The sequence below is a fragment of the Bactrocera latifrons genome, unplaced genomic scaffold, assembly GCF_001853355.1.
Source record: "Bactrocera latifrons isolate USDA-ARS-PBARC rearing strain unplaced genomic scaffold, ASM185335v1 scaffold_146, whole genome shotgun sequence".
NCBI lineage: Eukaryota > Metazoa > Arthropoda > Insecta > Diptera > Tephritidae > Bactrocera > Bactrocera latifrons.
The window spans coordinates 213,440-229,286 of record NW_017534919.1 but is presented as its reverse complement, the minus strand read 5'-3'; the positions used below and the strand labels follow the sequence as shown (position 1 = coordinate 229,286).

Sequence of the window (15,847 nt, the reverse complement as noted above, 5' to 3'; positions counted from 1 at the left end):
ATTTTATTAAAGGTTTGAGGGGATGTTTCAACAATTTGTCTGCAGTAAAGCTCGTTCTTCTAATACTAGGTAATATAGGATTTGATTAATTTGAAACTCCTCATACTAGTGAATATAAAATTCGATTTTATAATGAAATTAAGACTAATTGTCTTCTTTTTTGAATTTTTTTTTCATATTTTGTTAGAGGTTTGAGCGGATGCTTCAACAATTTGTCTGCAGAACAGCTCTTTCCCCTAATAGTAGGTTATATAAAATTCGCCTAGTTAACAAAATTAAAATTAATTGACTCAATTAAGTATTTTTTCATATTTTATTAAATTTTTGAGCGAATTCTTCAACAATTTGTCGGAAGTAAAACTCCTTTTCCAATACTAGTGAAAATTAATCTGAATAATTCACGAATTTAAGCTTAATTGATCCAATGACGCCAATTTAAATAGTTTTAATAATTTAGTAGAGAACTTAGCGGACTTTATATTTCTTTTTTTACTTGTTATTGTGCTTAGAAATTGTCAAAGACAAATCTCTCTTAGAATAAGCATTAGTGCACACCGGATACGATAGCTCTGCGGAATCGCTAACCCACTTAATTAAACCAAAAAATAGTATCTAACATGCTATATACTCACGCCAGTTTCGTCAGATAAATTAGTTCTTATAAATTTTTCAGTAGTATATATTCATGTATAATTTATTATATATTTACCATTGAATTACATTTGAACATTAATTTACATACAATCACTGATATGTACAGGTACACAAATACTTAATACCTTATACATTACATAAGGGGCTTAACACATATAGTACTACCCAGAAGACATTGAATACTACGGTAGAAAACTTTTCTTTTTGCATTTTAGCATACGAATTATTATTAATTATTTCAATAGTTGCTATTATTAAATTAGAAGCTTAGAACTACAGTTTTACAAGTGGTTTGCTGAGCAATTATACATATAGATATTTATCCATAACTAATAAGTTTTATGCAGAGTTTTTACAGTGGCAGACATATAATTAATTATGTACGTAGTAAATGGTTGCAAAAACAAAATGAGATAATTAACAGTAGTAGTAATATTATGTAAGTACTCTTTCATCTTAAACAGTTTGAACAGCCGTATATTAATTACTTAAACTTACGTGCTAAGCACTCTAGCAGTACGACAAGAGAGTATACAGATGAGCTCGCCTTATGTTTCTCCTCCAACTTTGCTAAACTCACTTTTCACACCCACATACCCATTTCGCTTCAATTTTCTTATAAATCTGTGCGCAACACTGGCGGTCGCTCCGTTGCCGCATTTGCATGTGCCACAGCGCCATTGGCTTGCAAGTCTGTCGCCGTGCTCACCACACTGACTGCGCTCAGCGCCGAAGAATCAGCTGTTGTATTGTCGCCTTTAATCAGCTGACCATTGTCACAGCACGCAATGAGCGTGGAATTGGCATTTGTAATTTCCGTCGGCAATGTCTCGGACGTTTCAGCCACGGTCATTGTTGTCGCGGTTGTAGCCGTGCCGTATGTGGTATTTGTAAGCAAAGTTGTTGTATTACTATCCACACCTAGTAGCGCCTCCTTTTGCTTTTGCCGTTGTTGTCGTATAGCTGCTAATTTGCGACCCTTCTTACCCAACTTGCTGAACATACTAATATCCTTGCTATGTAGCTCAGCTGTAGGCACAGTGCCGGTGCCGCTGGCCGTGAACGTGGTGTCCTTCGCGTTTAATGCCGTTATAGCGGCGAATGCTTTGCGGAAACTCTTTTTAAAGTTTTCACTTAGAAAAGCGTAGAGAAACGGATTCATCGCCGAGTTGGAGTAACCGAGACAGCCAACAAGCAGAAAGATGGCAATTTCCAGGCGTGTAGCACACGGACTGGGTGTAGTCGTGATGAGTATTAGTTGTGAGATCCAGAAGGGCAACCAACAAAGTATATAAACCGTGATGACGGTCAGTACTAAACGTGTTACCTTGCGGTGAGAACGTTTCTTCTCTTTCGACTTATTCTGTGGGCCGACAGTACGCAATTTCCGTATGACGAGGTAGTAAAAGCAGAGTATGAAGACGAGCGGTGTGGCGAAACCGAGCGTGAAGACATACATAATGAAAGTGAAACCTGTTTCATGATGGCCCAACTCAGGCCACTTGATGTGACATGAAATGTGTCCATTCTGCTCCACCGTGTTGGCGAATATGATGACCGGCAACATCAGCAGAGCCGAAGTAAGCCAAGCAAAGCCGGATACTAATTTCGAAATGAATGGCGTGCGGTATTGCGTCGAAGAGATTGGATGACAGACGGCAATGTAACGATCTGCTGACATGATCAACAAGAAGATCGACGAAGTGAATTGTGTAATTGACGTGCTGACCATATAAGCTTTACACATGAAGTTGCCGAATTGCCAACTACCGCTAACTATGGTATGCAGCAGAAAGGGTATGCCAATTAGGAAGCACTCATCAGCCACTGCCAAATTGAGTATGTAGACATTAGTGATGGTTTGCATTTTCGAATAACGCAACACGACATAGATCACAAGCGTATTGCCGAACAGGCCAATAACACAAACAATCACATAGAGCACAAAATTCACAATATGCCCAATAGAGTCGCCATTTGTTGGACAATTCTCATAGTATGAATATTCCATGGTTGTATTGTAGGTGTCGTTCTTTATGCTCACAGTCATCGTTGAGCTGAGATTGTGTAGCAACGGCGAGCCGATAGCCTCTTCGAGCGGGAAGAGCGCCAAAGTCGAGATCTGCGGTTCGTCGGGGTAAGCGTTTGTAACAATGTTGTGCGACATGTTGTATAGCCTGTACTATACCTTAGTTGCTATTGAGTTGAGCGTAAGAGCGCTGGATTTGAAGATAGTGTGCTGATACAGTTTTGATGTTGTCGGAAATTATTTTTTTCAGAGGAATTTGTATTTCACTTCTTTTTAAGTTTTATTTTAAACACAGATTTTTACATAGTGTCCTTCATCAACCGTCCATTAAGTTGTTATTTCTGCAAGTGAAGAGGAAAACAATAAGAAACAGTTAATTGGTTAGTTGAGTATGAGTAATATTTGTTGTTAACGGTTGACATGTATGACAGATGAGTACGAGCTTAATTGCACATTTTTCACTTTATAAATTTCTCGCCTAACTACTTTTCTTTTTTTACTTGTTTACCACTGCTTCGACACACAATAACTTTAAGACTACTCAATAAAGTCAACACGTCGCATTGATGGGCTCTCATAAATCATAATACAACAGCAAATAGCCTGCAAAAAGTAAAAAGTTTAGAGAAATACATAAAAGGTATTGGGTGGTGCGCAGTAAAAATATGAGTGTTACTGTAATATGTTGCGGTGGGAAGAAATATAGAAAGAGAAAGCAAATGAAAAAGGAAGCAAATACAAAAAAAGAAAGTGTGTTTGGGACAACAAGCAGATAATTGTAATCAATGTAGGAGACAAAACTTTTACCACAGCGTAAGTGGATCCGATTATGAACCGGATTTGTTGAGAGAATCTAACCTTATAATGGTTGCTTCAATAAAAACAATTTTATTCTTGCTATTATTATATTTTCTGTTTGGTAATATTCTATTGGAATCATCACAAATACCACCAGCAATCAAACCATAGAAATCAAGCTCACAATATGTTTTGTCATTAGGTGCTAGTTGGGATTGGTAGACAATTGAATAGAAAATCCCTCTTTTGACAAACAAAAACTGCGCTCTCTGACTCTGCAATGCAGAAACATGGACGATGTTGAACCGCAATGAGAAATCTTTTAGAAAGAAATCACTTTCAAAAGAATTGTCCTTAAAGAGAGCCCTGCAATGACAGGTGCAGTGTAAGGTGCTTGAACATCCACCAAGTGTGTTGACGAAGTCATGTCGTATGCATGGAAGCAGATGCTCCAGCGAAAATCTGCTTCGATTCGAGATGTATGGGTGGAAAACGAAACCAAGAGCTTGCATATTATACATACATACATTCCACGGGAAGGAAAAAGTGCGTACCGGCCTGTTATTAATCTTACGATTACCCTTCTTCGGCAGATTCGGCATGAGAGGCTCTATCGCATAAGTGCAGAATTAGCCACTGAAAGCAAAATAGTTTTTTTAAGCTTTAAGATCGCAAAGCACTCTGCTAGAGAAAAAAAAATTTCATAAACTAAGATATAGTGCCAAAGAAAAAGAAAAAGCTATCGACAGATACGATTATCGGTTTTAAACCTCGAAGAAACACTCTTCGGATTTCGAGAAGGATTAATTGGAAAAATTTATGTTTACGTAGCAAATAAAAAATGAACAATGATAGCAGCTTTCAAATTTCGAAGACAATTCTAACTTTATTAAATCTTTTTGTCTTAAGTTTTCAGACATATACGAGTTAGATGGCAATCCTATTATAGTGCATTTTATTTTTTCAAATAGTTTAAACTCTGTTTTAAAGTTGTTTTACGTAAGTCTCACTGAAAACTTTTTTTGCATTAATATTGTAATATTTTTAAAAAAGATGGCAACTCTGTTTACCACATTTTTGTGCATTAGTGTTCACAAAGTTACCTCCTGCTTGATATCGAAAATGCAATATTTTTTAAATGGTGGTAACTCTGGTTTCACGGATTCTTGTACAATATTATTCTTTAAAATACTTCCTGTTTGAAATTTATTATGAAATATTTTTTCAAAAAGGTGGCAACACTGTTCAAAATATTTCTGGCTTTCGGAGTTACCTTTTCATCAAAAAGATATCATTTCGTAGCTCAATAAAAAAAAATTAAAACAAATATATTACACAGATGGCAACGCTTTTAATGTACATAGAAAATTATTTTGGTTCAGTGTGCATTAGTATTTGAGAAAATACTTCTAGTTTCAAATCTATATTGCGATATTTTTTTAAAAAGGTAGCAAGTCTGTTTATAATTTTTTTGATACTTAGCAGTCTCACTCAAAAATTTTTAATTTCATTGCTAAATAGAGCGAAATATTAAAACAAATTTTCAGACAGATGGCAACTCTTCAATTTGTACATACATAAATATTTAAAGGGATCAGTTGGCTCAGTGTTTTTAGAATTAATAGTCATATGGTTCCATTTACTTTGAGCATTATCAAAGAATTTAAAGATCCAAATATATAATTATTTTGTTCATGTGTAAACTAGTAAACTGACAGCTAAATGGTTAAGTAAGCTACAGGGTAATATGGAATGAACCGGTTAAATATATATATATGTAYTTAAATATATTTAATTATAGTTCGTAGATGCGTAGTTCAGGGGAAAACTTATATACTGTTACATACAACCATAAATATTTAAAAATTAACACCTTCGTTCAGCTCGCTTCAACCCAAGAGTAATTTTTAATCGTTGTTGGTATGTACTATAAAATTTTTGTCGTGGATGTATTCATATTTTTCTACTTCGCGGGTTTCTAATGGTTGGTTGGACATGCGCTTCATTGATAGTGACAGCACATTAACATGCAGCAATCATCTGTAAAGGCTTGTCTCAGCTGTCACGTTTGTCAGTTGGCTACACGAAGGACTGCGGTCATTTGGTGGCGTTGCCTTTAGCGCAATTTAATAGATACGGAAGTTATGCAATACTATTTTGATATGGGTATTTAAAAAAAAAGTTGGATGGAGCTTAAATTTAATTCACTTGGAATGTTTTGTTGTTTAGTCTATTTAGTATTGCTCTTGTAGCTAAGGAAGGTTAAATTATGTAACCAGAAAGGGTTTGTATGGTGTAAATGTAGAGAGAAATAAAGAGAAAGAAGACTGGAGAGATTAAAGTCGATCCTTGGCAGCAGCTGATATAAGTCCAGAAAAGGTTTGTGCTTCTAAACCTATTTTGTGGCACAGAATGTGCCGAGTATAAATATTTTGTGAAAAGTAATATATGTTATAATAACAAGTTTTTAGAACTTAAAGGTCTAAAACTCTTAAGATTCTCCATAACTAGCACGGAAACAATTCGATTCATACCTTTTGTATTTCCAACAGTCTCTCTTCCCACATATCTAGGTATGTGTATGAGTTTCTCTCTTTCTGCTTTTCAAACATGCAAGTAACTTCTATCCTCAACACATGTATCTTTGATACATTCTTTGGCTAAATTCCGTAATATATTCATCAAAATCAAATAACTATATGCCCGAAAAGCTTCCTGCCGATAATAATATATAAATTAGATAGGAGTATTATGCAAATCGCAGCTTTATAGGGGCGAAATGTCGCACCTACTTATTGTTGGCAATGTGGGGCAGCTGTTTTTGACTGTGGCATAGGAGGTTTCAGCACTAGGCGTACACATATACTCAAAACATATGTACGTACATATGTATTTGTGTAAGCAAAAGGAATTTGGCAACTTTCAACACCAAACAATTGTTTACTTCAAACGCACGCGCCAATATGTCGGCAGCGATAAAATCGAAGATACGTTGCTATGCAGATATACAAATATATATATATATATATATATGCACATGTATATTTACATATATATACGCACATATTTATTCCTGTATATATTTAGGCCTTATTTGGCTCGAAGAAAAATGAAATCTTTGCAAATATTAGCTCGGAAGCGCCGGTATTGTCATAGGCTCTGCATAACAATAGCTTTCAGTTACTTTGCGCTGGTGCATAAGTGTGCTACTTATACTTATATATATATAAATATTTATATATATATAACCGAATATATATGTCTATTTGTTTGTGTGTGTATCTGCCGATAATCGACACACTTTGGCGCGTATGCAATTGTTCAGTGAAACGATTTATGCCGGCGCTTGAGCATACATACTATATATGTGACCCACAGTAGATAAAACTGAAAACAACGTACACTTAGATAAAAGTGGAAGCAAAAGAAATATAGCAAGTGATAAACATAATGAACGCGTACGCCTTGCGTGTGATTGAAAGGCATTTTATGCCACATTTCCTATTTTTCTTCCACATCAAAATGTACATACATATATTTATCTTGAATTTTATTAGGGCGTCCAAAAAAACTAGTCCCGAATTTACGGGTTGAAATGAACTTCGTATACTAAGAAAACTTAACTCGCAACCCTGCAGTCGCCCTCAACACTTGCGGAATGGGATAGATACCGAGAGCTGCGTTTACGAACAAAAAACGAGAGATGCCGAAATGCGTCAGTACGAAGAGCTTGAAAAGCTGCCCGACAGGGTTAGTGCTCGAAAAGCTTCCTGGCTACTAATAAAAGGTTTCAAGACTGGAGCATACTCTTGTAGAACTCCCGCCGGTGATCTAGTGACTGACACCGGTGATGGGCCGTTGGATTACCGACCGAGCTATTCAAATACGACAGCAGGAATACAATGTGCTACAGCTAACAGTTTTGCCGAGCATACTGTGTGACGATATATCTCCTGTCATCAAGATAATTTCCTCTTTCTAACCATTCCCTTTCTGCTTTATGGTGCAGTGACATGGACGATGACAACATCTGTTAAGTCGATGTTACAAGGCTAGCTCATGTCGTCCGAATGCATGAAAATACTCCAGCTCTGAGAGTATTCCCCGCTGTACCCAGCGGAGGAAGGAGAGGTAGATAAAGATCTCCACTCCGTTGGAAAGATCAGGTGCAGAAAGACCTGGATTCACTTGGAACTCCAATTGGCGTCAAACAGCGAAGAGGTAGAACGACTGGTAAACCGCGTAATCGGTGCCTACGCCCATATATAATACGATTGTTGCATAAAACATGGAAGGTCTACCTCAAGTAAATTTTTCCATCCAAAAATTGGAAATAATTTTTTGGCTTACCCTAATGTCAAATCATATATATAGTATACGTATATGTGTATGCAACCATATCTCCTTCACTTTGTGCGCATCTTTGGAGACACACGCAGCTGACCTCAATGGCTTTCGTCTCGTTTTTATTTACCAAACATCACAACTGATTGGCAGCACTGGTAGATGGGAGTCGAAGATTTTTATGCATTCACTGTGTTGGGTGCGTTAACGAGCCTTGCTAAAGCTTTATAAGTATTTGATATGCGTTTCGTTAATATTAAATGCCTCTAATGATAAATTTGCTTTTAGTGAGTTATTTTTTGTTTCTGTCCATTAATAACTCATAGTCGTATCTTTCATGTTATGTAATCTGGGTCAATAACCTTGTCTTTTGCGCATTTTATCTAACTTTTGCGTTGCTGGTGTTGGGGTAGTCATACTTTCATAAGTCGGCGTTAATAAATGGCGCTTTAACGATAACGGTGTAATGGTATTCAATAAATAATGTGGCCTTCAAAGGGATTTTTTGATGAGATGTTGAGTGAGTGAAGCCGAAAGTACAGACATTTCGTAGAGCGAGAATTTCTAATAATGCATAAATGCATAGAATAATAGGAGTGGATTCTCGTTTGATAAAAAGTCTAACCTAAAGCATACCTTAAATATTACCGATGATTAACGTTAGTGGTTGTGTTGATACTAATCAGCATTTAACTCATCTAATTTTGTATAATAAAATGTCCGCCTAAAGAGAAACTTTTTAAAATTTAAAACAAAAGTTTTAATTTAGTGATTACTTACTTCTATTATGGTATATATCTACTATTTGCAACTTTTAACAGAATTTTCTTTTGATATATTTTCTCTCTTTTTTCTCTTATACGACTCCTTTTTAATTCCAAAAGTTGTATGAGGTATGTTATAGCTATTATTTAAGATATCATCGTTTAAGAGATTATATAAGTGCCGGTTTACACACACGGACGTTTCTGTCATCTAAACCGGGTTCGTAGACGACGATCAAGAAAAACGTAGTGTTTGGGGCACGCCCTGTGTTCTTGTTCGTAATTTGAAATCGTCGAAAATATTCTTTTCTGCACTGCTTATGTGAGGCTTGCAAGATGTTGGAAATGTTATATGAAAGGGAATGCAGAAATTTATTCGACTTCAATGTCGGATTCCTGTTGGCTTATTATTGGAGCGCCATCCACGACGGCTTCAGTGTCATATTCGTTTACCTACCCTTCATCGTAAAGATGCACTTGTTGAATGTAGGGTTCTCAGCTACGTTGTCAAGCAACTCTTTTGGGACGCACACGCGACATCATTTTTTCAAAAGGCTCAGTACTTGTGATGCAAGTCTACAATTGACACGCTTCATACTCAAAACCAAATATACAAAATCGATAAGCTGTTTCAAAGGAGATGTTGAGATCATCTGCTAACTTGTTTATTATCGAAATTGTTAGAGATAGGTGAAATCAAGGGGCAAGTTTTCACTGACATCGCGAACTACTTCAAAAACTTCTCTAAGAATCTCAATGACTTTGTGTATACGATTCTATGCAATTGTCCATCTGGAGAACAATAAAGCGGCGAGAGCCGTTGAGAGAGTAACACACACGATTTTAGGGAGAGTAAAACTCAAGAGGAAATTTTCCCGATGGGTTGAACTTTTGGGAATTACTGGCATTCGGGGAATTATTAAATATTTTGAGTAAAACTACTAGTTCTGATTTATCCCAACTGGATGAAGAAGCAAAGCAAATGAGTCTGGTAGTGAACGGCAAGACGACTAGGCGCCCACGTCACTGTTGACAGTCAAAACTTCGAAGTCGTAGATAATTTCGTACATCTTGGAACCGGTATTAACATCAACAACAACGTCAACCTCGAAGCCTTCTCTCGACGAACAAATACCAAATTCTACAAGTCACTCATCATCGTTATGAGTGAATTCAAAATCTAAAAGTTTTAAGACAATTTTAGAATTATATATACATATATAATATTACTGTCTCAATCCACTCTAATTTCCGTATATGTTTATTGAAAACCTCATAATCTTTGCACTCTTAAATTTTTTTTTAAGCGTAAAAATAGAAGCACGCGTAAAAGCTCTTGAGAAGTGTCATCATACCAAACTGATTACAGTACAAATTTATATACAATAAAAAGAATATACTATTTTTTGCCATAAAAAAACCGTTAAATCGCCAGCAAATTTAAAATACAGTCCGGAAGTTAAAAGCATTCACACGCAGGTATGCACGAGTGCAACACGCAAACAAGGACCAAACCTTGAGTGGCCACTAAGGTGACCAACGACAAAAAGGACATGATAACAATGATGATGAGTAGTCGACGATCATATTTACATAATAACGGCGACGGCAGACGTAAACATATTGTGCTGGCTGTTTGTTTGTACCGGTGCAAGAATGTGTTTGAGTGTTGTTGAAGCCAACACTTGCGGTTGCTGTTGACATTGTTATACTTATCTCTACATAAATACATATACCAGTATGTATAGTATATAGTATATAAACGTAAACAGCGGTTTTGTTGTTGTCTCTAGCTATTGCTTTGTCGTTACGAAACGCTCGCTGCACTCCACTTTGGCATAATTTTGCATGTAAATTGCAAAATTTCATTGCAATTCAAGACTCAGCCATTCGTTTGATGTACTTGAAAGTACAGGCGATGAGGAGAGAGATTGAGCGCGACAGAAGCATGAAGTGGAGTTGGTGTAGTGGCGCGTGCATGGCGTGGATATTAAAGAGACGGATAATAAAACGACGGTGTGTTTAAACGCAATCAAGCGGAAGGGAGGGCTTTCGTAGCCGGTTTAAGTGGTTGTAAATTTAATAAGTGCAAAATGCAACGAGCGAGAGGGAATTAACGGGATAAATTCAGTTTTTAAGTGAGAAATTGAATTAAATTTATTGCAGGTGATATGTGTGTGAACTGAAAGAATGACATTAACTTAACTACTGTGCTGAGTTAAAGAAGAGTCGATTAGGAAATAGGTATGGAAAGATTAAGCTCGGCTGCAGCCATACTTTATCCCGAAATTTTTAGTCACGAGTATATAGCAAAGCGACTGAATCTGAACTAAATAGTATATTTTGTGGTAATTTTAATCGATTTTTGTTATTATTACACGCCAGTTTACACAGCCGTCTTAGTTTTGCGGAGATACCAAATTCTGACATCGCGGCTTAAAGGAAGCTCCTTTTCGTGCTGTCAAAATCAGTTTTAAAAATCGACGAAAAGGTGGTGTATGTCGATCCACTTCTCCAATATTTAGCGCATGGTGAATATCTGGTCAGTTGTTGATTTTCCAGGACTAAAGTCACTGGGCTTTAATCTTTCACACAATACGCTCGATAGAACCCTCAAATGCGATGTTTAGGAGGCTTATCCTATGGTAGTTGGCGCAGATTGTGTGGTGTCCCCTTTTTTGTGGATTAGCCAGAGGGCAATTCAAATCCAATCAGCGGGCATGCTCTAGTCCGACCATATTTTACATAGAAGCTGATACATGTTGTTATAAAGATGGGTAATTGCAAATGTGTCTTACATCTATCAAAACATAATCGATCTGATTGGTGGTTCTACGAACCGGAGGAGGTCAGGTTGCTGTATTTTTCTATGCAGGAATGTAATTAACCATCACCATCACTTTATTTTGGTTCCCGGCGAAGTCGATCAGTCTTAAACTAATAGTTTGGGGATCATTCATTCTGGAGGCTGAATATACTGTTCGTTGAATTTCATGTCTCGGCGACAGAGTCTCTCTGCTACCACTAATCCCTTTATATGATCACTGTAGTAAGTGCCACAAGTGCCTTCTCGTCGCAGTCATTGCACCGTCAATCGCATTTCTGCACGGCAGTGAGGTCAGTCTTTATTGTGAGAAGATATCAACCAGCTGGGTAGAGGCACCTTAGCAATTAAGGGACCGGATATTTCAGGTGTATTCTCTTAAATTATAGTCCCTAATACGTTTGCAGTGGTCGTCATCAAAAGTGAGATCTCTCATTCTAGGCTGTTTCCTACTTTCATTGGGGGTGTATTGTACGTGGCGGGTCCCAAACCCTGCGTAGAACCATGGGCTCACTTTAGCTCTCCTTAAAATGGGTGTTTTTCGGCCAGAGGATACTTGGTCTTGGTCGTGGCAGAGTACTGAATCCAACTGGTGTCTACATTCTGATTATTTTTATAGCACTTAGTTTGAGATATTAAAAAATAAAAATAAAAACATTAGTGCTGTGTGGCATGTTGCGTCATAATTATCATAATCATGGAAAAAAGAGTTTTAATAGAAAACAATTTCTCTGCGCACTCGCCCGCTAATGCTTCTCAGTAACACAGCTGGGCATAATAACCCGATATCTATCTCTATATTCAACTAGTAAAAATTCTTGACACCGTTCAGCATGCATCTAATTAAGTTAACGCGCATGCCGTCTACTTGAAATGCCGGTTGACTAATAAAGCTCTTCATGGTGCTAATCAAATACATTTATAGCACCAAGCGAGCGCCGAAAATAGCCGCACTTAAGGCGTAATAAACTCGCCAACTGCGTCGCCAACAGCGCTGTTGTAATGAAGCAAGCCAAACAGTTCCATTACCGCTGGGATGGTTGAGTTTAATTGCTCAATTGTGTTGACTCAACGAAAGGCGGCGAGTGCGTTGCCGCGTTGCATGTTAAATGGTGGTAATAATTTCTTTGGTAAGAAGTTTTAGTTAAGATAATTATTAATTTCGCAGCATAAATTGTGTTATGAGAACATTATTGAAGGCAAGTGTGTGAGTGAATAAGTGGAGATGGTGCGCCTGGGTGCCTGGAAAAGGTGAAAAATGGTAACTTTTTTCTGAAGACAGTTTTCTCTTAGTTCAACAAACTTAATCTAGTGATTATCCAACTTCTTTAACTCAAATAGAAAATAGGTAAATTGGCGGTTCACAAAGTAGGCCACCATAATGAAGATAATCTCACATTTGCTCCAATTCCCACTCGTCAAATGATTATTTCATTTTGGAAAACATAAGACACTTCTGACCACATCTGGAAGATTATGATTGAAATATCTTTTTTCTTTGACAAATTGGACCATTATTACTGCAATTTAGCTAACGGTAAAATAATTCGACATATATATGTAGTAAAGCGTTGTGATTTCTTGCACTTCTCTAGATAGTTTGGAAGACATCTACTCCCTTAGAAAGATCAGATGGAAGAGGACCTGGCTACACTTGTAATCTTCAATTAGTGAAAAACAACGAAAAGGAAGAACGACTATGGCGCTGTTGTAAACTCGGCTATAACAGCGTAAGTGGTATCGATGCCATAAAAGAAGATATTCGAGGTCGTATTCAGTTCGTGAATGTCAGGAAATAGTTGCCATTGCCTTTTCTGCCAATAGACTCTTCTTCGAATTAGCCTCGCCAAGTGAAGATCATAGTTTGTCTGTTTTTTGTTTTGTGTGTTTTATCAGATGAGCATATTTCATTAGCGATCATGAAATGATGTAGGAACTCATTCCGGTATGCGCTAAAATAGTGTAAAGCATTGCTCTGAAATAATTTCAGGGTTTCACTTCTTCTCCGAAGTGGTAGTTCCGAGAGCCTTCTCATGCCCAATATTTTAGTAAACATATGACAAACGTGGTCTCTTGAGATACCTCTCTCATGCTGTCTCAGCTTCTAGGCTTCATTCGACAAGTTGGGTGACTCGTTAATAGAATTGATGATAAATGAGAACTTCTCTCTCTCTCTCTTACCGCGTTGAAGTTACAGCGCCTAGCCAGGGTACATAAAAATTGAGAAAGTGCAGGTTCGACAGCGACCTGGGAACTACTCTCACAACGATAGAATTCACCCAGTGAAATGTTAACATTTTTTAAATTTAACAGAAAGGAATCTGTAGAATTGACATGATCAATCGGGGAGTATTGCTGATCAATCGAGGCATGAATATACCTATGCCATACGATTTTTAATGTTGTATAAGTTTTTGTTTTTGTAAACGAATAGTAGCGCCTTGGCAACAACAATGCAAGTTGCAAATGACTAGGAGAACACAAGTGCTTTCTGCTTTAGAAACCCTCAACACTTGCGATAAGGTATATACCAGACGTTTCATCCTCTTCTTCATATACTTTGCACTTTGGAAATATTCGGAGTCAGGTGATGATAAAGCTAATATTTATATATACATATATATATTTCTTGGTTTTGTCATGCCGGTTCGAACTTAGAGAACTAGTTGAGAACACAGAATACTTTAACATCGATTTTTACAGCGATCTCCTTCTCGAATGTCCTCACGATTCGTACGAGTGTATATACATAAGTACATGTTTATGTAATTTTACTTATATAGCTTATCTCTTTAAATTAAATCAAATAGAGTGTTATTACTTCAGTAAGCTGCTAATAAAACAAAAGCTATTAATTTAATTACTCAGCACTCACACAAGCCATATTATTCAGCAAATTAATTGAAAACACGCGCGAATCGCGTGACACAACCGGGGCTTAAGCACTTATAGACAATAAACAGTGCGCCACTTAATCTCTTAGGATATGCAGTGAGTGACTTGGAATAGGTTAATCACACGTGGCTATAAAACAATTAATATAATTATTGCTTGTTAGTAATTTGCTGGGAAATATAAGACTTAATGTGACTTGGGTGCAAACAATTCAGAGTTTTTTGGCCTTATATGGTGTATTTCTTATAAAAGAGAAACATTTTTATTTAGGCGAGATTTATTTAATATTTGTAAGCATTTTTAGTTATTGAATGTAGTAAGTTTAGGCTATATTCAGTTAGATTGAATCAGGTCAGGTTGAGTTAGCTTTGGCAAGGTGCGCTCAAGTTAGGTTTATTGATGTTTATTTAGGATTAAGAAATTTACAGTTTAAGGTTAATGTTACCTTACTCGTAGTTTTTACTTTTTCTTCTTATTGAGCATTTCTCCCAAAAGTGCGACTTGTTATATTACAGTCAGTAAAGATCTAAAAACGGGTATAGATATCGGAGCTCAGGTTTCATTCTCGGTAAAATTTTCTCTTGTGGTATTATTTCACCTTAAACTTAAGAAGTAAAACATTTTTATTACCCATGGTTCATAATCCGATATTTTTTTCATGTGTTTTCCTGTTGCTTCTTTGAAATTTGAGTTCTAAGGTTAATTTGACTGATACTTTGCTCTCATCGTTAGCCGACTTTACCATTATTGAACACAGCTGAGAAAATATGTCCCTTGAAAATCGATTCCTGTCAGAGTCTTTTTGATGGACATGATCGTTTCGATTCTAAGTCTCCACTTTTTGTTCAAGCATTTGACTGTTTCACTGTCTCATATAGGAAATAGATATGTTGGAGCTATTTTTCCATGTTTTGTTTAACAATATAACTATTTCTGTATATGCGCTATAAAATCTGGTGATCTCAGTAGTTATGATATAGCTCCAAGCGGAAGCGAATACTCTTTTCGATTAGTTCATATAAATTCCATTTTTTTTACGAACAATGCACTATCTAACAGATTTCATAAGTACATAACTAATACAACTATTTCTACGAATCATTTCTACTCCTTTTCCAAACTAGTAAACAATATAAAGAGCTAGAGAAGCGTAACGGAAAGTGATAACTCAACAAAATTGCAACAATGACAAGGAAATTGCGTGCCACTCAACTGGCAACATAGACGTTCTAACACGTAAAAGTGCGATTTAGTGTCGAGCAATTGCTGCAGTAATGTACAAATAAAACAAATAAACCATCATATATGTATGTATAAATCAAGGGTTACACTCTGCAACATAACGGTGTATGTTGAAATGAGCAATGGTGCAAATAAATATGAGATAAATATATACCATATGCGATACTATCGGGTGATTTTTTAAGAGCTTGATAACTTTTTTAAAAAAAAAAACGCATAAAATTTGCAAAATCTCATCGGTTCTTTATTTGAAACGTTAGATTGGTTCATGACATTTACTTTTTGAAGATAATTTCA

General features: G+C 36.5%; 1 protein-coding gene across 1 annotated transcript in view; it reads right to left on the bottom strand.

Annotated features, from left to right (window-relative positions):
- Positions 1-804: 804 nt before the first annotated feature.
- Positions 805-15,847, bottom strand: part of LOC108965703 (somatostatin receptor type 5-like) — a 35,721-nt gene continuing 20,678 nt past the window's right edge. The window contains exon 2 of the mRNA XM_018928282.1: positions 805-3,024. Within this exon, the coding sequence (XP_018783827.1) occupies positions 1,271-2,821 (1,551 nt within the window). The 5' untranslated portion in view covers positions 2,822-3,024 and the 3' untranslated portion in view covers positions 805-1,270. The remainder of the gene's footprint in view (positions 3,025-15,847) is intronic.